Raw genomic sequence first — 24,281 nt, 5'->3', positions numbered from 1 at the left:
GAGGAGTATTCCCTAATTTATGCCTTGCCTCCGGTGCAGCTGATACCGCGTCTGTTGCACAGGATCCAGCTAGAGGGGAAACCAGTAATCCTGGTAGCTTCAGCATGACCGAGGAGGGTTTGGTATGCCTAAATCCAAAGGTTGGCAGTGACTAGGCCTTGGGCTCTTCCACTGCGTCTGGACCTACTCTCTCAAGTTCCGATATTCCACCCTGCTGTACAGTCTCTAACTTTGACATCTTGGCTATTGAAGCCTTAATCTTGAAGGAGCAGGGTGTATCTGGCCCTGCATTTTATATGCTGATAAATGCTAGGAAACCATTCTCTAGAAACATTTATTACAGAGTCTGGAAATCCTACAATGCCTGGTGTGAAGCCAGGAAATGGCATCCCCGCAAATAAATCAGAGAGAATTCCAGCTTTCCTTCAAGCAGGGGTAGATCTGAAATTAGCTTTGAACACTTTTAAAGGGCAAATTTCAGCCTTATTGGTTTTCTTCCAAGAACCGATCGCTTCCCATTCATTGGTTCAGACCTTCATTCGGGGAATGTTACATTTGCTTCCGCCTGTGAAGCCACCATTGTGTCCTTGGGAATTAAATTTAGTGCTGCCAGTTTTACAAAAACAGCCTTTTGAATCTCTGGGGCAGGTTCCCCTGGTTTTTTGACCAGAAAACTGGTCTCTTTGATTGCGATAACTTTGGCTAGAAGGGAATCTAAACGAGCAGCTCTTTCTTGTAAAGAGCCATTCTTGATTTTTCCTCAAGATAGGGTGATTCTACATCCACACCCAGGATTTTTGCCCAAGGTGGTGTCCACCTTTCATTTGAATCAGGACATTATACTACCTTCCTTTTTTCCAGATCCTCACTCAGAGGAGGAAAAGTATTGCATTCTCTTGATGTAATGCGTGCACTTAAGTTTTACTTGGAGAGCAGCTTGGATTCGTAAAACCGAGAGCTTGTTTGTGCTGCCAGAAGGGCCCAGGAAGGGGTTGGCAGCATCTAAGTCTACGATTTCTCATTGGATTCGCCAGGTTATTACCCAGGCGTATGATTTAGAAGGGAAGTTTCCACCCTTTTCCTGTAAAGGCACATTCTACCAGAGGAGTAGGTGCCTCTTGGGCACATTGCCATCAAGTCTCTATGGCTCGGATTTGCGAAGCCACGACCTGGTCGTTGGTGCATACGTTCACTCGTTTTTATCGATTATATTTTGGGACCCAGGAGGAATCTGCATTTGGCCGCAGTGTTCTGCAGGCAGCAGGGTAATCCTTTTTGTGGTCGGATGGCGGTATTTTATGGTGTCCCCCCTCCCATCAGGTGCATTGCTTTGGGACATCCCATATGTTATGGTTTATGGCTCTGTGTCCTCTGATGTACGAAAAGAAAAATAGATTTTTTAAATACAGACTTGCCTGTAAAATCCATTTTTTGAAGTACATCACAGGACACAGAGGTCCCTCCCCTCTTCTATGGGGCCTTTATTGCTTGCAACAGAACTGAGGTACTTCCTGTGTGGGAGGGGTTATATAGGGGGACATCCTTTCTGATTGATTGCCAGTGTCCTTCACCTGTAGGTGGCTATATAACCCATAAGTTATGATTAATGGCTTTGTGTCCCGTGATGTATTTCAAGAAATGTATTTTACAGGTAACTGTTTTAAAAATCCATTTTTTTGTCTTACAGTAAATACTTTTCTCTGAGGTTCACTGACAGACAGACACGCCTCCATGTTTTCTAGACCACTGGGCTTTATGCTGCTCTCTCAAGGAGTAGGACTAGGCTTAAACATTTTTGGTTACGCCACTGAGGCAGTCCCAGAGGGTATACCGTCACTTCCTGCTATAGGCAGTTTGTAACACGAAGTGTTAGAAGAACACATAACTCAACCCAACAGAGGGGCGGGTGCTGTGTCCGTCAGAGAACCTCAGAGAAAAGGATTTTACGGTAAGACAAAAATCCATTTTTCTCTTTCGTTCACTGATGGACACAGCTCCATGTCTTCTAGACCAGTGGTTCTCAATTCCGGTCCTCGGGACCCATTAACAGGCCAGATTTTAAGTATTACCTTGGGGGATGCAGACTAGAATACTGCAATCACTGAGCAGCAAATGAGATCACCTGTGATGTAATTTAGTTATCTTGCAAACCTGGCCTGTTGGTGGGTCCCGAGGACCGGAGTTGAGAACCACTGTTCTAGACCATTGGGATGTCCCAAAACAGTATCAATATGAGGGGTGGGAAAAACACGACAATATATAGAATTCCCTACAAGGCTAAACATAGCCAACCAGGTAAAAACAGGAGCAACCAGGTAAAAACAGGAGCTCAACTAGTAACAACTGGAGCTCACCACCAGGAAAAAAATTACACCCTCAAGAAGCAGAAGTCTCTGCAACAGCAGCCTGCAAAACTTTGCGGCCAAACGCCGCAACCGAAGATGCAAGTACATCCACCTTATAAAACTTTGTGAATGTGTGTACAGACAACCACGTAACCGCATTGCACACCTGAACCACTGACATCGGATGACGGAAAGCCCAGGAAGCACTAAGCGCCCTCGTAGAATGCGCTTTAACAGGGAAAGGAGGAACCTGACCCTTAATGGAATAGGCCTGCACCCCTGTCTGCCTGATCCCCCTGGAAATGGTCACAGCAGATACAGCCTGCCCCTTAAGAGTTCCATCAGTAAGAACAAACAAACAATCTGATTTTTAATTGGTTCAGTCACAGCCAGGTACACCCAAATCGCCCAAACCACATCCAAGGAATGTAAAGAAATTTCCTTAGGATGTTTCGGCTTAGGACATAGGGACAGGAACACAATATCTTCATTCAAATGAAACCCCAAAACAACCTTGGGAAGGAACGCCTGACAGGGTCGCAACACCATTTTGTCCCTATGAATCACCAGGTAAGGCGACCGACAGAATAATACAGCCAACTCTGACAGCCTGCGTGCGGAAGAAGGCCACCTTCTGCGACAGAGTGAGCAGAGGAAGTTTTGAATATTTTTAACGGGAAGCTTTTGAAGCACTGACTGTACCAAATTGAGGTCCCACGGAGGAACCAGGGATCTCACCTGCGGAGCCAGATGGTGAACTCCCTGCACAAAAGTGTGAACCAAGGACTTCGCCCCCAACTGCCATTGGAAAAATATGGCCAAAACGGAATTCTTGCCCTTGATGGTGCCCAGAGCCAAACGTTTATCTACACTAAGTTGTAGAAACTCCAACAGACACAGAAAAGTAACAGGGAGAAACCCCCCGAGACTCACACCAAGTAATGTACGCCTTCCAAACTCGACAAACTCGATGATAAACCTTCCTGGAAGTAGATTTCCTAGCTTTCAACAGTGTAGGAATCACTGACTCTGACAGCCCTCTGTCCTTCAGCACCTGACTTTCAATAGCCAAGCCTTTAAAGCCAGCGACTGTAAAGCAGGATGGAAGATTGGTCCCTGAGACAGAAGGTCTTCCCTGAGAGGAAGTTTCCAAGGGAAGCCTGCTAGCAGCCTTAGCAGGCCTGTGTACCAAGACAGGTGAGGCCAGTCTGGTGCCACCAGAATGACTGGAATCCCTTCTACCTAAATTCTAAGTAGCAGTCTCGAAATAAGTTGTATTGGAGGAAAGGAATAAATCAGACGATACTGACCCCAAGGGCCACCAGGATGTCTACAGCGTTGGAAAGAGGATCCTGAGACCTTGACACGAACCTCTGCACCTCCCTGTTGAGACGGGAGGCCAGCAGGTCCACATTGGGGGTCCCTCCCCAAAATCACAATTGATGAAACACCTCCAGACGAAGAGACCATTCTCCCGGATCCAACGCCTGCCAACTGAGATAGTCCACTTGCCAATTTTCTACCCCCCCGGAATGTGCACAGCAGAGAGGGCTGGAACATATACCTCAAGATACCGGCCACTTCCCGGGCCGTCGGGGCACTCTTGTGCCCCCTTGATGATTGACATATGCCACAGCCGTAGCATTGTCCGATTTTATTTGCACAAGGCGTCCCTGCAGACGATCCGTCCATTAAGAGAGACAAAGTCTAATCACTCAAATTTCCAGGATGTTGATCGGCAGCCTGGACTCCTCTCGAGTCCAAACACATTGGGCTGAGTACAATCCCAAGACACCTCCCCATCAGGACAGACTGGCATCCGTAGTGATCACAGTCCAATACAGGGGAAGAAAGGATTTTAACAGACCAAGGGCCGGGGAGCAGAGCTACCATAGCAGAGACTCCCTCGAACCCTGACTCAACAGGATCAAATTGTCCAAAGACAGCGGGTTCTTGTTCCATTTGGTCAGAATCTCCCTTTGCAGAGGTTTGGTATGGAACTGCGCAAACGGAACCGCCTTGAAGGTGGAAACCATCAGACCCAACACTAGCATGCAAGTCCCGAGCGATGACCGATGGTTGGACAAAAGGAGCCGAACTGCATCCTGTAGCTTCAGAAGGTTTGTCTGAGGGGGAAACACCCGGGCTGACGCTGAGTACAGCGTAAGACCCAAGTAGTCCAGCTTGGTGGATGGAGTCAGTGCCGATTTCTGACAATTTAGTGTCCACCCGAACGTACGCAGGGGGAACCCCGCTGTGGAGGTGGGGGAAAGAACATGAGGGGGAGAGGGGACACAGGAGGGGGCCTACCATCCCCTGGGAGGGCCCGCAAACACCCCAGCAATTCCGTACTACTCACCACACCACAGCACCGGGCGGGCACTACTCCCAGCAGTCAGCCGCACCATCTTGGAATAGGGGTGCTGCGGCCTGAGGTATGCTGCGACTCTGATTGTAACTGCTGTCATGACCAGGGCTACGCGACCAGGTATTTCACTCGCCAGCCAGCCCCCGTCCAGTGGGGCTATGTCGCGGCCAACCTAGCGCGGAGCCAATTGTTGGGTCATGCTCGTAGGCCAGACTGGGAGGACCATAAGAATTTAGGATATCCAGTCCAGCTGTTGATTGTAGTTACACACGAAAAAAAAAAATAAAAAAAGGAAAAAATTCCATGTAAAGAAAAAAATTTAATTTTAAAGGAAAAAATGCCAGGACCGCAAATCCCAGAAGAGAGCCAGGTCCTTACTCCTGACTAGGCAGAAAAAAACTGCAGGAAGTGATGGTATACCCTCAGGGACTGCCTCAGGGGGGTAACCAAAAAGGTTTCCGCCTAGTCCTACTCCTAGTAAGAGCAGCATAAAGCCCAATGGTCTAGAACAGTGGTCCTCAACTCCGGTCCTCAGGGCCCACTAACAGGCCAGATTTTAAGTATTATCTTGGGGAGGTGCAGACTATAATACTGCAATCACTGAGCAGCAAATGATATCACCTGGGATGTATTTCAGTTATCTTGCAAACCTGGCCTGTTAGTGGGCCCTGAGGGCCAGGGTTGAGGACCACTGGTCTAGAAGACATGGAGCTGTGTATGTCAGTGAACGAAAGAGAAATCCTGATTTCCTTCTATCGGGAAAATTTATAACCACCTCAACTCCCCAACCTGACCCCCCCTCCCCAATGCTGTGTCTGGAGACTATATGATACATACAGATAATACCCTAGTAATAGTTCTTCTTTAAAAGGAAACTGTGTTATAAATCACAGTGTCCTCCAGCTAAATAAGTCATTTGAAAATTAAAGAGGGTTTACCTTTAATGGGCCACTTGTAAGCAACAGAACTTTTTGCTCATTTTGGTTTACATCATTGGGTTGATAAATCATGGAGGTTGATTTACTAAAGGCATATATACAGTGTACTGCAAGTTCAGTTGCTCTAGATCGGAGGGGAAGCTCTGCTGATTTCTATCATCCAACTATGTACAAGCAAAAATGTTTTACTTTTTATTTTCCTTGCATGTGATTGAGAATTCTTCGCAAAGTAAAGCCTTACCTCATTTAGGCCCCTTTCACATGGACGCCTCCGTGTAGCAGATTCCAGCGCGGCGGCGGGGGGGGGGGGGGGTATGTTGGTAATGGCGGTCGCTTCACTGATCTCCGATCTCCGCTGAGCAGGCGGTTGACAGGTCCATGTCTGCTACGCAGTGCAGAGTGGACACTGACACAGTCCAGCTCTTCTGTATGGGGAAATTGGATGGAAACGGACAGCCTGTCTATTTCCATCTGATCTGATGAAACAGATGGAAAATAGGGCCACCATCTGTCTTTTGTGGGCAGGACCAGATCAGATGGCAGCGGGTGTCAGCGGACATGTGTTCGCTGACATCTGCCGCTCCATAGAGGACAATGAAGTCTGATCAGATCCGCCTGAAAAACTGACAGGCGAACCTATCGAACAGCCCATGTGAAAGGACCCAGTCTAAGCTCTGGAGCAAGTGCACAGAATATTTGCCTTTAGCAAATCAACCCCATGGTGTTTCAAATAAAAAAGCGCCCACAGAGCAGGAAACCATCCAAACATACAAACTGCCACACCAGATTTCATCGACTGCATAACACTTCAAACTGCACCTAGCTTTTAAATGCCACCCCTATTAGTTGTGTATAGTCTTTTTACAGTAAACTTGCCTTGTGTACATGTGAGCTGGGGGAGCCATTGCTGTAACTTTGTGCTTCTGAAGTGCTGTAGCTGCTCCTTACTGGTGGATTGCTGTGTAACACTGACGGTACCATGCACTGTGCTTCAAACTGCTGGCTCGAGGATGGCCACTTCCCCTTCAGAACCGAGTGGCAAATGTTGTCAATTCGGTTAATAATCACTCGATCCTACAAAGTGAGAGCACATGGCAAATTATAATTAAGTTATTTTATATTGAGTTTTAAAGCAAGTTAGACGACTTCTAGAAATATATACTATAAAATACTAACACAGACCAAAAACATTACATTTTGCGTTAAAAAAATAATCACTATGCTTACTTAGAAACTAATTACCAAATTCAAAGAATATACAATTTAGCACCAGTTGAGACTTTCACTTTTAAAACTCAAGAGAAAAACTATGCCAGCAATGATACAAAAGGATAACGTCTCATTATAAGTAATATTACTAGAATATGAATTTTCTAAAAGGTAAACAGAGAAAACTAAAGAAAACTTTGGCTTAAACACCTTGGGCCACTCAGAGAAGGAATATAGTGTTTTTTCCTGCAGAAGCTGAGCAATCGTAGGTGCTCGGCCATCATGGAAGTCCTGTGCCACTTCCCTCGCAGTGGATATCGAGCAGCTTTTTACCTCTTCCTCAGGATATTTATCAAGAAGCTCTACAAAAGACAGGATGGAAACATTTTAAAAAGAAAACTCAGAGTGGAGGAAGTAGGGAGAAACAGGAATTTAACATTATTCAATGACCCTAAGTAAGTTGAACATCCTAACTGGACTTATAATTTGAAGGTAGAAGTACCATAAACAATACCTATTTTTTGGGTTAGTTTTCACCATTTTTCATGCTTTGCTGCGTCTTAGCTCTGCTGATTTCCTACAGCCTGATTCAGCCACTTGCTGTTTAAATAAACTTGTACTAGATGCAGCTGCACATTATGCCTAGTACACATGAATCGGATGAAAAATACCACTTTCAGAGCAATTGTCCGATAATCTGAGCATTAGTACACAGCTTTCGAGAGCCGATAACGGCAGTTCATGCGGAATTACCTGGAGGGACAAGCAGGGAGATTTTTCTCGTGCAATAACAGAACAATTGATTTTAGTTCAATCAGCACAGTATTGGCCTGTAAAAAAATCAAGTGACCAAGATGGGAAGTTGTATTGACTTACGAGAATTTCTGTAACTTTAGTAACCTACTCATTTTCAATATGAGACTAGCAGGCAAAAAAATAAATAAATAAAATTAAAAACGGACGATCATACATCTGATATTCTCATCGTGTGTACTAGGCACTGCTCTGGACCAGTTTCCTTAAAGTGATCACAGTGACCATGCCTACAAAATGTGCGCCTTTAAGGCCACATAATATTTCCACCACTGATGAACAGGGCAACAATGAAGCAGTACCACTGGGAGTTGGGCACAGAGCTTTGTCACCCTATGACAGGATTACCATATATTTTAATGAAAGCTGCAGATTTAAAAATATGAAAATTATTATTTAAAAAAATAATATACATTATTACAGAATAAACATGTTAAAACGTATAGCTCTTAAAGGCCATATTGGGGTTTTCGAATATCAAGTTTCAGCTCAGTACTCAGTTCCATGTTAACGCAACATAATATAGACTTTCTTTTTTTTTTTTTTAAATGATAAACTTTTGCCTTTTGCTATATTTATGTAGTCTGTTATACTATACAGAGTATAAGCTCACTATATAAAAGTCCCGAATGGGAAAAAAAAGTCTTAAAAGGAGTATAGCCAAAGCTTGTTTAGCTGTACCTATCCAATGGAACACAGGAGTGCGTTTCGTTCTGCACTCCTGCGATCCGTTTTTAGCTGACAGCGCATCAGCTGATGTCACAGAGCCGCTCCAGGATCTGAAAGGATCCCGACCATATGGTCAGTATCTGACCAGAACCCTGGATGGGCACCTGGCTCAGCCTCTTAGTGATCCACTGAGAGCCTGAGCCAGCCCATCCTGCCCCCTCCACAGCACAGCGCTCTACTGAGCACTGGAGGAGAGAACAAAGAGCTGCTGACTGACAGTCCTGGCTCTCTGCTCAGAGCGGAGGGGGAAAACTGAGCGATCAGCTGTGTTTGATCGATCAGTTCTCACTAAAGAGCTAGCAGGGGACAGATGCAGCATCTGACGCTGCATCAACATAGGTGATTACAAATGTTTGTTTTTTCAAAACCCTGAACTTCCCTTTTAATATCTTGTCATGTTAAAACCTATATGATATTTTAAGAATTTAGTTTACATATTCTTTAATTCCCCGGTCTAAAAGCCTGTTGCAATAGTTGTGCCAGGCAAATACATATTTAATAATGATCTATTCGTAATCCTCTGACATGCTGGCAGAACATCAGTAGAATGCCTGGCAACGCAAAGTTTAAGCCCAAGTATAATGAAACCTCCCCTCAGCCTCTATTCTTTGCCCACTGTTATACTTTAAATCCAATATAGTGTGACTCGAAGTACGAGATTTCATTACATATTGGGAGCTGCCTGGTGGTACAATGGCTAGAAGGGTTCCCTTGCAGGACCGAGGTTCAAGATTTAACTCTTATACATTACATATTTCCTATGTCTGCTCAGGGCAAAGCAACAGGTTTGGTTTAACCCAGAAATGAAAGCACCAGCATGTCTAAATGACAAACTCAGATTTTACCAACACCAATAATTTTAAGGATACCAGTTGTTCAAAACCTCCCCTAAAAAAGTAGCAATGAGATTGGCTGAGGTGGCCAAGCAACACCAATGTATTAATTCACAGGAACAATACTAGGGTGCTCTACTTTCTCAGCTGCTATATTCTTGTTACACCTGTAGTCATCTATGGCCATCCCAAAGCCATCCATAGACGGTTTGAATCTTGGCTGGCTCAGCTGGGACTGGCCGAGATTCAAACCATGTATTGGCAGGTTGAATGTGCCCAAGTTGATTGATTGATCGATCGATCAACTTGGGTACAACCAGCCTGTCAGATTTTTCATGTGATTATTGTCAGCGGCTATAGCCACTAGCAAGAATCAATGTGTGTTCTCCTGGGCAGGACGGCTCCCCCCGCCCTGAGAACACAACAGCTCTGTGGGAGGGATTGAGCGATTTGCTTTTCTTTAACATGTGATGACAAAAAAGAAAAAAATCGCTCCATCTATGGCTGGCTTTAGGGACAACAGATTTATTTTAGGAGGAGATTGCTGGTGAAATGGGTCAGTAGTATACAATGACGTTTCTCAACCTTTTTTCAAATCCCAAAACATCCAAGTCTAAAATGTAAAAAAAACAAATTTATCTCCATTGCAGAGTCCTTACATATCATCAGAGTCCCCTGATTTCAGAGGCCCCAATCACAGGACCCCTTATTCACATCACAGCCCTACCTTTTTGCTCCAGTAGCGAGGCAGAGAGCCGGAGGCAGAGCAGGTTTGGAGGAGTGGACATCCATCCCCTCCTGAATGATGAGGATAGCCCTGCATACTGTCTGCTGGATAAGCGTCACACGTTGCCACCATTAGGGTGAGTTGACTGCTAACTCCATAGGGATGAATGATGCAGTGCGTCCCGCTCTAGGGCATCATTAGTTGTTATGGTACTGGAGGGCCAACCAGCCCAGTCTGCACCAAAGCAACTCATGAAGTTGATTCAGAGCAAACTACGTCTGGTGTTTGTGGCACCCCGAGGGAATCCAAATGGCACCCTGGTCGAGAAATACCATTATATAAAACACAAATAAATGTGCAACCACATGGGCAAGACACATTGCTGGCTTTTCTTATTTTGTGTACACTCCCACAGTAAAAACAAAAAAAACAAGCCATGTGTATAGTAATTAAAGTAGACCAAGCATCAGGTACCATCATCTGCGAAGGCTGGAGCCACCTTTGTCCAGGCTCATTCAGGATCAGTATCTACTTCCTCTAATGAAATGCTGATTTAGAGATGACACAATCATGAAAATCCTGATGCCTGTGCAGTTCTTGGCTGTGTCCATGGTGTTTGACAAAGGAAGAGAAAATCCCCTCTTGGACAGTTTTGGAACAAGTATCCATATTGGAAGATTTCCAGTGACAGCTGTAATATTTTGGACTTTCCATCACTTTTTATCCCAATGAAAATGGCCAACGGGACAAACAGAGGGTGTATCTCCCCATCAGGGACGTAGACTGCAATACAAACCTGACAGGTTCCCACACTATCCAAAGCAAAAAATATGTCTTAATGTTAGACATAATTTTAACTCAACCTTTATCCTATGCCCAGCAGAATGGATTCTAACCTGCAGGTTCTGCCTTCCATATCCAAGCTCTGCCATAATTTGTGGCGTCTTCTGGTGCGTACACACAAAAGAGAAGAAAAAAAAAAAAGTCCCAGGGTCAAAGCGCATTGCAGAGCAAGTGCACAACATGAATTCATGCACATGCTACAAAACCGCTTCATCAAGATGAGTTTCCATGCCATTCAACAGTACACTCACAATGATGTAGATAGAACAAGCAAATGATGGGACACAGGCAGTACATTTACTGTACATCGTCTTATTATAGGTCATCAATGTGTTTATGGCAGAAATGTTATCAGGTGTGCCAAAGCAAATATGTGCTATGTGCACGCACGGGAAGGAAAACCGGTTCAGTTTAACTTAAAGTGGAGCTCTACCCAAAAGGGAAGAAAGTTTGCCTCCCCCCCTCCGCTGCCATATTTGGCACCTTTCAGGGTGGGAGCTGCTACCTGGATTTGACAGGTAACCTCTCCCACTTCCTGGTGACTTTGCCGCAGCGAAGTCACCAGGAAGTTTGGCCCCTCCTCCTCCTTCCCCCGCCGCCGGGCCACTTGCAGCGCACTTTGTGAATGCAAGGTTTCACTGCCGGTCTCCCTTACAACAATTGGTTGTGGCAGCACCCGAGAGTCGAATTAAAAATCGGCTGGGGTGAAGACACCGTGGGATCTCTGAACAGGCAAGTGACCTAATATTAGGTCAGCAGCTACAGTATTTGTAGCTGCTGACTTTTAAATTTTGATTTTAGTATATTTTTAACAAAAATATTGTTTTGATAAACATTTGCGCAAATATCAAAAGGCCGAGTTGTCAGTACTTTTACTATTGGCCCTTTGCTTTTAGAAAATGTATGGTATGGGGTTATTAAATTTGAAAATTTAGGGAAAAATTAAAAAAAAAAAAAAAATTGAAAGTGGAGCGCAGAGCCTGGCAGTGAAAGGGTTAAAGTATATGAACAAGTATTTGGAATTTTGCCGAGTAGGGCAGGGAATGCCCAGAGTAGGATCAATGACAAATATGGCCAGAGTATAACCGGAAATGACAAATCAGGTGATCTTATTTATCTGAAAGAGGAACAGTCTGTGCAACTCATGGCACCAAATTAATTTTGTATAATATTATTTGTGTCCAATTACATTTTCAGGAATAATTCTTTTGAACTTGTACAATATTTAAAACATTTCCTGTACTCCATTACATTTTTATATTTACTGTATGGGACCATACTCTTCAAAAACACTTAAACTGAACTCCAGGCAAATCGCTAAATTCAGAGATGAAGTAGGGAGCGGTTTTCAATGCCAAGGGATCTATATAACTGTCCTGAGATCTGTCACACAGCACAAACCTGATTCTTCTCTGCTGCAGTACAGTTACACTTACAAGTCTTGTCCCTCCCCAGCCTGTGATTAGAGAGTGAAAGGAGAAGCAGCAGACTGGTCAGCTCATCTCTCTGTCACTCTGCTTTCTCCACCAGTCACCATGGCTACCTGTACCCCTCTTACCTAGTTCTAGCTTTGGTGCACATGGGATGGCAAGAGGTTGACACCAGGACCACATTTAGGTACACACAAAAAAACAGAAAAAACATTTTATGACGTATTAATAGATACAGAGCAAATCTGTCTTATTTCTGCCTTGAGTGCAACACTATGTTCATATGCTTTAATACTACAAAGCAGCCATGACTAGACCCACAACATAAAACACATACACTTACACAAAAAAACAAATGTGTTATGTGATTAAAGCATGTCAGCATTTATAACATACCATATTGTGAACGAAAGTAAGCCTTTGCTGATTACTTACCTTTACAAGTGCATTCCTCCTCCACATTCTCCTTCTTAACTTCACAGTCTTCCATTTTTAAATTTCCATCAGAAGTAGATGGGGATCCCTCGGCCAGTTTTTCGTCTGGGACTGGAGCTCTCAACTCCCCAGTGCTTTGCTTTAGGAGGCCAGAAAGCATTTGACCAGTTTTGTGTCCCAACTCCAAGGAGTCTTTGCCATCCAAGGGATGAACAACACAATCCTGGTCTAGCTCCAAGACCTCACTCTGAACACTCAAATCCTTTACTTTGTGCTCTTCAGAAGTTTCTTCCAAAGGAAGATCCTTCATGTCATCGAGTTCCTTCTGCCATTTTACAATGGGGTCATCTTTAATTTCTTGCAGCTCGGCTCCCCATTCCTCTTTTTCTTCGACTGGAAGATGGCTGCAGTTTGGACTGTCTGGACTATCTCTCAATATGCTACAATCTTTGTCCTCATTGAGACTGGGGCTCAGAGTTGAATGTTCAAATGTTTTGTCCAAAAACTCCAGATCCAGGCCTAGGGACTGCTCAGCAGTTTGGCCGAGATCAGTACAAAAATGGTTATCATTTAAAATCTTTGTGCCCCTCTGTCCAATACTTTGCTGTTCATCTTCCTCTACTGACAAGCTGATATGGTTTTCACTGCTGTTAAATGGTTTGCCCAGGTTGCTCTCTTGGCCGTCCAAAGGATCCTCCTGTTCACTAGTTCCCAGGAAACAGTCTCTAGAAACAGGCTCCTCAATTTGTGATAGGTTGTCTACCTTGGTCTTATTGAGAGAGTAGTCATTTGGCTCAGACTTTTCCTCTAAGCCTAGGAAACTTTCCTGAGCAAGGGAGCTCTGTTCACTAGTGCTGGCTTGAAGAAGAGAGCTGTTGCAAGATTTCTTGTCATACATCATGCAGATAAGCGAACCAGGTAAAGAACACTCATCATGATTGTTGGTCATTATCTCGCCAACTCGGGAGGAGAAATTGCCACCATTTTTAGGACTGGAGTCAGGCCTTGAGATGGGCTCTTCCACAGCTTCAATTTTAATCTCATTTTCAGTCTCCACCTTTGTAGAATCAAATGTCCTCTCCAAGTGGCAAGTAGCAGGTTCATACATTTTGGAGCCCATCTGGTAATGGCAACACATATTTTCATTGCCACTTCTCTTATGCTGAGAGTAATTCCTATAGGCATCCAAAAAAGACAGCTGAGAATCATTCATTATGTAGTAATCTGTACGACTTAGCCCATGCTTGGCCGTGCCTATTAGAAGGTCTCTATCGTGTTTACCACACTCCCACCACACAGGAAGATAAAGGCTAGGCCTACATAGTTTAAGTCGCTCATTAAGCTGTGGGTGCCTCAGAACCTGTTCTCGAACTTTGCGAAGAAGTTCTATTCGATATAAAGTTCTTGCTGCACGTTCTTCCGTTATTGGGTCTAAGTAAATAGAGGGATCAGCAGAGCCTGCAGAAACAAATGCACAGCACGTAATTAAATATGAATTTTTAATAAAAGCACTTTCAAGAAAGCACATTGTAAATCCCAATATAACTTCTGAAGGCCAAGTACAGGTCACACAACCTAAAAATCTCACATATTTGGGGGCACAGAACCACGGGGTTATTTCATTTTACACCCTAAAGGAGACTCCCATTGTTTGCATTTCACCTACAAATGTGTGTGCACACTCACTAATATCGGGGAGGCATAGATAATGCCTATTTATTTGTGAAACCCAAATACAGATCATACAGTTCAAAGGTCTTATTGGTCTCACGTATTTGGGGGCACTTTATCTGCAGAACCACATGGTTATTTTATTATAAGTCCTGAAGGAGACCCGTTATTTGTGTCTCAACTACAACATTTTGTGTGCATACTCACTAAAATCAGTAATGCCCATTTGTTCACAGTTTTTCTTCAGATCAGGTCTGTGTACATGCAGATCTTTCTCAAAAGTGACAGCATAGTGCTTGGTGAAGGGTCCAATGCTGTCATATAGGGGTGGGGAGAAAACATTCAGCCCTGTGTAAGCTACAACTGAAATGACTCAAACTACACAAAGGTTTTTATACATAGCTACTGGCAGCTGCATGGGCAAAGCAAAGGTTTGATAAAGGAAAAGGAATTGGCAGCACTCCGGGTTGAGTCAAAATCCAGATTTATTGACTGGACATCCAAATAATGACAATCGTGACAAGGTAGCACGTTTCACACACTGTGTGCTTAATCATTTTGGTAATGATTAAGCACACAGTCAGTGTGTGAAACGCGTCTACCTTGTCACGATTGTCATTATTTGGATGTCCAGTCAATAAATTTGGACTCAACCCGGAGTGCTGCCAATTCCTTTTCCTTTATCAAGTTTTCACAGAGGCGAGCCGGGGCATGCACCTTTGTGAGTCATCAGGCAATTACACCACCTCGAGCAGTGAGTCCTTGTCTGTTCAAAGCAAAGGTTTGCTTTAATATGCAGCATTAAAGGGTCAATCAACAAACTTTTAAAATTTTGGTTACGAACGGAGCGGGTTGAACCACCTGCGGGCTTCTTTCATCTTCCCGGGCTCCAATGATCAGAATTACCTAATGGAGATCCTTGTGCTGTATCAGCAAGAAACTAAAACCCCCTGCCCCGTAACTAAAATCTAACATTAGGAAATATGGGACAGGGAATCCTTATATGTAATGGTCATAGCAGGCAGTAGTAGCCTCAAGTACAAATAACAATCCGGAGTAAGACTGGCCATACATTATACAAATGTTCTTATTCAATTTCCTTTAGATTTACTTTCAATTATGTAGTGTAAGAGCCTGCCCGATTGTATACAAACTGAAAGTGTTTAGGTTTGACCTCATATTATATGGTTTAGAAAAATCGAATGGAAAAGAGTACAATGTATGGCCAGCCTTAAGATATATGAAGCTTCCTCTCCGCTCAACCATCAGCATCTACCTGAAATTAAAGTCAGTATGGGATTGGACAGTGTCTTTTACTATTGACATATTACTCTCACTCATCACTAATTTAGCCAGAGCTAAATTACACCAAAAGTAATATTGACTTATTTCTCTTACCATCATCCTTTCTAAGGGGGAGTCGGCACACATTTCGGCACATGGCCACAAAGCTGTGGAAGTATTTTTCTAAGCTCTCATCTGTCTTCTTATCAAGACGGGACAGTGCACGGAACTGTGTCCAATCAAAACACTTCTTATCTGCATCATAGAGGACTCCAAAAGAGGACACTGTTCGATAGAAGTCAGCCTGCTCCCTTCTGGTCCACCTGGGAAATTGAACAGAAGATGTGTACCTTTAATCTGTGAAAGACACTTTGACATTATACAGGATATTTGATACTAATCGGCTTTCAAAAGTGTTTTCCAAAATGTGGTATTTTACACCAATAAACTGAAGGCCAAAAAAGAAAATGCAATTGCTCCTTGGAATAAATTACCCCTTCCTCTTTAATGCTTAGAAAGTGCCACTACAACGGAAAGAGCATATGCTAGTGACAAGGACTCAGCACTAAAGGAATAATGGAATTTTCAACCTCAGACTGGAACTGTCCACTCTTTTCAGTAATGGTTGGAACTTTAAATAAAGGTGTCAATGTGTTAAAAAAAAAAAATTAGATGATGGCTACTTGAAGGGCAGACAAGCATTGAAAAGATGTGGAGGGTAAATCTCTGATTTTAGGAAGGCAATAATGTCATATATTCAGGTGAGACCCTCACAAGGATCAGCTGAATGACCAAATTACAAGAAATTAGTGTATGTAGCATTAGGAAGGAATACATTGCAATGGCAAAGGTCATTGAAAGACACATGACCACAAAAAGATTGGAAAACAGCAGAAAATTCATTTAATTTATATAACCAATATTTTTACTAAATACACTCATTAAGATAAATACTACATAAATCAACACATAATCTAAAAATGTATTGTATCTCTTTGGATCTCACGTTGCCACAGCTAAGATAACTAGATATCCTAATTGTTTAGATAACAAGTAAAATTAAAAAATATACCTAGTTACCTATGCAATCAAAATACATTTTAAGTGTATTCTATCCAAAAGTGAAGTGTTTTTAAAGCATTTGGTAGATGCTGGATAGTTACCACCTGACAGTTTCTTAAATCTCAAGGAGGAACAACCAAAACTCCCAGGTGGACAGATCAAAAATGATGGCAGAGGAGCAACAGGTTGCTCACAGTTAGAGCAACCATGACATAACATGTAAGAAGCTTCATCAGCCACACAAGGTTTCACCTTTTACTGAAAGTTCATGTTTGGATGGACTCTTCCATTTAGCATTCAAAATGTATTTATCCTTTTCATCCAAATTGTTTTCTTTAGAAGAGTGATAAGAAAGCAATTGTATATGCAACTATACAAAACCTGCCCTCTCTGCAGCATTCAGATCTAACCCAGTGTTTCCCTTTTTTAGGTCAAGGCATCCTGTAAATTCTGCACATGAGACACCCCATTCTAAAATGTAAAAGCTTATAGTTTTATACCTGCAGCAGTCTCTACACATGTAGGACACCCAACGTGAGGGGATTTTTTACGAAACTAAATATTTTTGCACAGTGGTACTGACTAGTAGAGTAACAGCAGTGTTTCTCTTCTCTCTAATGCTCTCCTTCATTCAGCTAAATGTGAACTCAGTGCTGCAGTGCTGATAGAGAAGGGCAGGGGCAAACAGGGACATCCTCAGGTGCCTGATGTCCTCCTTATCAACCTATGAAATCATTGGTTATTAGGAAGCCAACGGCCCGCATGATGCAGAGGCTGTATTGCTGCACAATCAAAACCAGTGGCTTTGTGTAACAAAAAAAGGAAGGGTTGATCCACCCACCTGCATGTTGACAATTGTTTAGCATTTTGCCATGGCATGCCTGAAAAACCCAAACGGCTCCCTGGTCGAAAAAGGCTGACCTAACTAATGGCTCCAATAGTGATCAACAACTTTTAAGTGTCATGGATGAGCATAAACATTGCAGGTCAAAAGCTGCTGTAACGGCACCCCGGACACAAAAGGGTTAAAACCGTTTAGGAGATCTTCCCCGTCCAGAGCTACAGGCACAGCTACTTGCAGGACACCAAACTCCCGAACTGGAAACCAAGGAATGATGTGAACAGTGTAGCTGGAACCTTATGAATGCTGCATACAGCTGAATAGGAAAAACCATATGAGGGGTTTACACTCCTAGCAGTCAAACTGGAACAGCATACAATAAACCCCCCAATAACGAGACAAAGCTCCGAGTTGAGGGTAAAATAGGAACAACATTTATTGGAAGAACACAGCACACTTTTATACAGAATTTGGAACATCCTGCCCCCAACAACCGCTTTCCTATTGGTCAATTGTAAAGTACCTGCAGTTCCCCATAAGGTCCTCTCCAGCCATGCAAATGAGGGCTTGAAAATGAGTCAGCAGTGATTGGTCAGATAGCTTGACCAGAAGGACTGCCATGTGCAAGGAGACAGAAGCCCCAGGGGGCAATCAATGTACACAATAGTCAGACACAGAACAATGGTTCCCTAACGAGCCCTCAATACACATTACTCTGAGAGTCAATACATCCCTTAGCAGACAACAGGTGAGGTCATTAGCACACCTGACAATAGGTGAATGGAAAGCCACCTCAGACCAAAAGCAACATTGTTTAGACAGCTCGTCTCCACATTGAACTTCCTGGAATGACCATATTAGGAGTGCACTTCCTGTGCCTTACAGTTTACAGGAATAAGGTTTAGCTTCCAGGATAGAGGCAAGACTCCATTAGCCACATGGTTAAAGAAACACAAAAAGACACAAAAATGCATAACTCCCAGTCTACTGAACAGAACCACCACATTCAACCCATCCCCAGATAGCCTGGATCTGAGCGCTCAACATATCCAAACAGCGCTCAGATGCCACAAACACAGTCAAATCGCCATGGGGTTTACGTTTAGCATGGGCTGATGAGAGGGTCCATAGTCACATTGCAGGAGGCGAGCAACCAGGCTTCTCCAATGCCCAGTGCTGAGATTGGTCTCGTCACAGCTGCCAAGCCCATTGATCCAGATCTGTGCAAACTCTTCTAGTAAATGTGGTGTTGTATATTATTTGCGCTTTGAAATACATTTATTGCTCTGAAGATTTATCAGTGCTCAAGTGAAGGAAACAATGCTGTTGCCCATCAGGCTTTACCTTCCATTTTACAATCTACTTTTATTCTACAATACACGGTATAAAAATGACAGCTCCAATATGCGCTAGTCTCTGACAAGTAGAAGAAAATAAAGCCATACCTTTTCTGCATTTCTTTCATGATAGGGTCCATCTCTACCCTCCTGACCATCTCATCTTGCAGCCAATAGTTGTGGTTGGTGGGAGCCAAAATCTCTGGACGAGATATCTCCTTGCGGTTGCAGCGCTGGTATACAGTTATTAGTCTTCGCAGTCTTGCAGTCAAGGCTGAAGCAACGGGCCACAAGAGTTTGTCTGATTCAGGGCTATCCTGGGCTTCAGACATCATAGGAAACATGAGCAACAGCAGCATGGCAACAAAAAAAGCAAGAAACAAAATGGTATGCATCATGTGATAGAACTATTGACCACTCTACTAGTCAAAAACAAAGGCAATGACAGGTGTGGTCACTGCTCATATTCTCACCTGTACTGCTCTCCTCGTCCACCTGCTCCTCACTATTCTCCTTGACTTTTGTGTTCTGGCAAAATGTACATATAACAGTAAAAATATATATCATAAGCCATGAAAAAAAAAAAAAAAAAGATATACTTGATCAAGAAATAAGCTACATTCTGTTCAAACTGGAGTCATCAAGCGTGAACATAGCTAGGTTAACAGTCTTGCTGGGGATAAATAATGGGGTATCAGGATAGGAATTCAGGAGGATTGTTAACGCAGCTGTTAAAATTTGAGGATTGGTCCACCATAAAAGGGAAATCTAGGCAAAGGCAAAACTATGTACATACACATGCACTCTCATCCACCAAGCAATTTATTAGAACAATATACCAAGACTGTGTCAGGCCTGTCTTTGCTTTGAAAACAGCCTTAATTTTTTTGTGGCATGGATTTCTTATTCCTTTCAAATTCTAGTTCTTGTTAACATGACTAATTTCTGTAAATCTGTAAGCTGCACATTTGTCAACTATGAAGCTCCTGTACTACAATATCTCAAAAGTGTTCTATTGGATTCAGATCACTAATATTTATCAGACCAGGCTTCTACTGTCCAGTTTTGGTGAACCTTTGCCCATACAGTATTTCTGTTCCTGAGACCAGAGTTCAACCTGACATTATCTTCTACTGCTGTAGACCAACCATCTCAAGGTTCAATGTTCTGTGCATTTTGAGATGCTTTTCTGCATACTACATTTGAAAAAAAAAAAAAAATGTATATACTGTATATATATATATATATATATATATATATGGAAGTGTATTCAATATGATGCTGTTATATACACCAAGTACTACTTGATATGTAATCAATGTGCATTTTCTTGTAGAACAACGGTCTTTAAGGTCTCTCGGGCCCTGAGGAAGCCTTGGTGCGAGACCACTGTTACCCAATTGGTATACTGTATCAGCGTTCCCACAGGTAGCATGTTCTTACAGTTTTTTTATATATGTCCACATGTAAATTTTCTTTTATTTCTGTAATTCAATGGATATGTTTTTTATAAAAAATACTTTGGCTCTGTTTGTGACCATCCCTCCCACGTTGGCCCTTTAAGGTCCCACTGCTCTTTAGGAGCTCTCTCTGTCCGCTCTAACCAGTGTGGCCATTCTTATCGGACTTCTATATCAAAAAGGCATATCCATCAGCAAAACTAACACTCATTGGTTATTTATCTCACTATCATGAGAAAACTTTAGAGACTGTTGTGCATAAAAATCTCAGGAGGTCAGCAGCTACAGAAATACTCAAACCATCCCAACTGGCACCAATAATCATGCCATGGTCAAAATCACATTATTTCCCCATTATGGTGTGTGAGATGACAACATGAACTAAAGTTCCATATCTGTTTCTGCATTATTAACGCATTGTGTGGCTACTATGATTGGCCGATTAGATAATTGCATGAATACACAGGTATACAAGTGTTCCTGATATACGCAGGGCTTTTTGTTCAGCGGGAACGCGGGGGAACGCAGTTCCGGCACCTCCAATGGGTGCTGGAGGGTCTACTGATGCTAGCTGCTGGGAGATCTATTATTGCTGGAGGGGATCTATTTTTGCATGGCAGCTGGGAGATCTTTTGCTGCTGCTGGGGGGGGGGGGGTGTCTATTGCTGCTGGTTGTGGGGGATCTATTTTATTGCTTTTCTTGTTATCATAACCTAATTCTATTCATTCCAATACAAAATTATACTTGGCTTCTATATTCTCTAAAAGGGGCTGTACTGGAAGCTGGGTAGGGGGTGGAACCATGGGTTAGTGCTCGGAGGTTGGAAGGGGTGGAACCAAGGGTTAGTGCTCGGAGGTGGGTAGGGGGCGGAGACCCAAAGTAACTTCGAAGGGGGAGTTCCTGAACCTATTCTCTGAGAAAAAAAGCCCTGGATATACGTATGTATGTAAATATACACTCACACGCTGAAAAATCTGCTCAAAGACAGAGTATTTGTATTTAGTTCTTTACAAATGTTTGAAAAAAAAATGATGGCGTTTCATATTTTAATCCAAACACAGGGCATAGTTTGTTGCGTTTGACATATACAGTAATATCTTGGTTTGTGAGTAATGTGGTATACGAGTGTTTTGCAAGAAGAGCAACTTTTTTTTTTTCATTGTAACTTGATATGCGAGCGCGGTCTTACAAGACGAGCAGTAGAAGAACCACAATTTCACAGTTTTAATATAAAAAAAAAAAAAAAAAGTGTAAATACACTCACAATGTATATCTCCCATTACGGTGTCTGGTTATCATTCATGTAAAGCTGCTGGTGTATACAGTAAAGCCGCTGGTGTTTACAGTACTGTATGTGGCCAGAGGTCTGGGGGCGCTGGCTCCCAGCACTTCCTGGAGAACTCAGACACTCCCAGCTGGGTGAGCGGACGTAACGTACGTTCGGAGCACCTGGAAGTGTCAACCGTTCCCAAGTGTCTCCGAGTTCTCCAAAAAGTGCTGGGAGCCACCAGCGCCCCTGGACTTCTGACCACATACAGTACTGTATACACCAGCAGCTTTACATGGATGAGCACCAGACTCTTAAATGTGGAATTTTGTTTTTAACATTGTGAGTGTAATTCCACTTCTTTAACATTAAAACGGTGATCCTTCTACTACTCGTATTGCCCCCTGACCTCTCGCCACGCACTGTATACACCATATACATTATACTGTACTGTATTTTGTATTGCCATAATCATTTTAATATGAATAAATGGTTGTGGAACGAATCATCTGAATTTCCATTATTTCTTATGGGGAAATTCGCTTTGATATAAGAGTGCTTTGGATTACAAGCATGTTTCTGGAACGAAATATGCTCACAATCCAAGGTATTACTGCATTAGGTTTACATCTTGTTTTGAGGCACATGAGCCTAAACACTTGAGACACCCGTCTCACCTCCTGCTGTGACTGTCCCTCCTGTTTGTCTTCATTATTATCTTCTTTCTCTGTGCCAGATCTGTACAATAAAACAAATTGCACGATTTTACTATATGGATGCATCATTTTCTTTTATATATGCAAAGATGCAGAAACTACAAGTCAAAGACACATACCAATTGATTTGTTCTGACCCAAACTTGCCACATGTACAAACTTCATCACCTACCTTTCTGCCAGATCATTATTGACATCGGTAACTCCATCAGCAGACAAGGAACTCTCATCCGGCTTTCCCACCTTCTCCAGGAAGCAGAGGGTTGGATCTGCTCTCATGGCGCAGTAACGCTCATATCCTATAGAGGGCAATCATTTGAATAGTAAATCAGTAAAAACACACACTTTATGTATTTAATCACAAATCGTTAAAGAGTATTTTAAGCCTATCTGTAATTTTCTATTCATAATCCTCTGAAAAGCCGAAATCAAACTAAGAGTAAGCTATTATGAAGTGATTAATTATATGTTGTTGATGTGATAATCTTCTTTAACACTCCAAGGGTCAGGTAGGTGAAAATGGAGCCTGCAGCAATAACCAGACTAATGTGAAGAGTTGCTTAGTGTGTGAATCAAAAGACTGACTGAACAGAATTGCAAATCTCTTAGAAAGTAAAGCAGTTTACTTATATGTTCAATTATATTGAATTCAATTGTGCATTTTAGCTGCATGCCTAAACTTCCACTCTTAAAGTGGAATTTATTTTTTATTTTTTTACTTGCACCTACAGGTAAGCCTATGTTAAGGCTTACCTGTAGATACAGTGAAAATCTCCTAAACTTGCACTGTTTAGGAGATAGTCGCACTGCATGCAGTGTATGACGTCACCGGTGTATGCCCTCTGAAGGGACAGCATACCCGTGCCTTCCCTTCTGAGCTCCATGTCACGGGAGTGACGTCACCATGGGTCGGCCAGAAAGCTGGAGCCCTCGAACCTGGAAGGAAGACCTGGTGCAGCGGTGAGGGCTTTGTTCAAAGGTACGCTTTTTATAATGTGCTAGTATGTAATGCATACTAGCACATTATGGCATTGTTTTGCAGGTTTTTTTTTCTTTTAAAAATGGTTTACTATCGCTTTAAGGATAATTTCATCGTCAACATCAATAATTGCTATACAAAGTATCTCAGCTCACAAGCAGTATAAAATACGCAGCTCTTATGTCCTCAGTAGTATTTTTCAGATACATCTCTGTGTATGCGTTGGGTAAGGGGGACAGCCACAATGGATAATGACCAATCTGCCACCATAAAGACACAATGCTGTTTAACAATACAACTCGTGTACAAGCAGGGCTAGTCCAGGAGTAAGGAATTCCAACAGGGGGCATACATACCATGCTTATAAACACCAAGCAGTAGTGATTTGTCAGCTTCAGCATCCCACCATTCCGCAGGTATTTCTACATAGTCTATATCAGGTAACATTACATCCAGGTCCCTGCAATAATAAACAGCTGAATATACATACTTTCCATTATCACCACAAGAAACAAAATGATTGGACATGAGACTCTGCTGGGGTTTATTATATCTATCAAGAACTGTACTTATCCTGACAATTGCATTTTAAATACAATCATGCTGGTTTTCAAAAATTATAAGGTCACCCTGCGTCAAGATTGGGGATGAAATTACTTCATCCATGTGCTAAAAACAAGGAATGTAAAGCTCTTGGCATCAAAACCAACGAGTTCGGTCTTATTGGAAAAAAAAAATGGATCCTGTTCTCTTAAAGCAAGTTATACAGCACAGTGCTTGTGCTGTCATTTGGCCCCTTCTATCACCTGAAATACCTGGTTGATCCTGCCCTCCCCCCTGTAAACTGACCACGGTTTAGCACAGCTACTGAGCCCTGACACTATGGTCAGTTTATGTGCCTCCATCATGCGCAGATCTCCTCTGTCCCCCCCCCCCCCATCCCCTCCCTGCCAGCTTTGTCAGTGCCCACCCTTTCCCTCCTGCTGCAAAAAT

General features: G+C 42.8%; 1 protein-coding gene across 1 annotated transcript in view; it reads right to left on the bottom strand.

Moving 5' to 3' along the window:
- Nucleotides 1-24,281, bottom strand: part of CHD6 (chromodomain helicase DNA binding protein 6) — a 239,720-nt gene that overhangs the window by 27,853 nt on the left and 187,586 nt on the right. The window contains exons 25-33 of the mRNA XM_082271900.1: nucleotides 23,645-23,748; nucleotides 22,482-22,608; nucleotides 22,271-22,331; nucleotides 19,339-19,393; nucleotides 18,974-19,187; nucleotides 15,740-15,948; nucleotides 12,671-14,128; nucleotides 7,071-7,222; nucleotides 6,528-6,725 (exon numbers count right to left, since the gene is read on the bottom strand). Coding sequence (XP_082128026.1) covers nucleotides 6,528-6,725; nucleotides 7,071-7,222; nucleotides 12,671-14,128; nucleotides 15,740-15,948; nucleotides 18,974-19,187; nucleotides 19,339-19,393; nucleotides 22,271-22,331; nucleotides 22,482-22,608; nucleotides 23,645-23,748 — 2,578 coding nt within the window. The remainder of the gene's footprint in view (nucleotides 1-6,527; nucleotides 6,726-7,070; nucleotides 7,223-12,670; nucleotides 14,129-15,739; nucleotides 15,949-18,973; nucleotides 19,188-19,338; nucleotides 19,394-22,270; nucleotides 22,332-22,481; nucleotides 22,609-23,644; nucleotides 23,749-24,281) is intronic.

Source organism: Pelophylax lessonae, assembly GCF_965119305.1.
Source record: "Pelophylax lessonae genome assembly, chromosome: 11".
In the NCBI taxonomy this organism is placed as follows: Eukaryota; Metazoa; Chordata; class Amphibia; order Anura; family Ranidae; genus Pelophylax; species Pelophylax lessonae.
The sequence above is the reverse complement of the archived record's forward strand: the minus strand, read 5'-3'. Positions and strand labels throughout refer to the sequence as shown.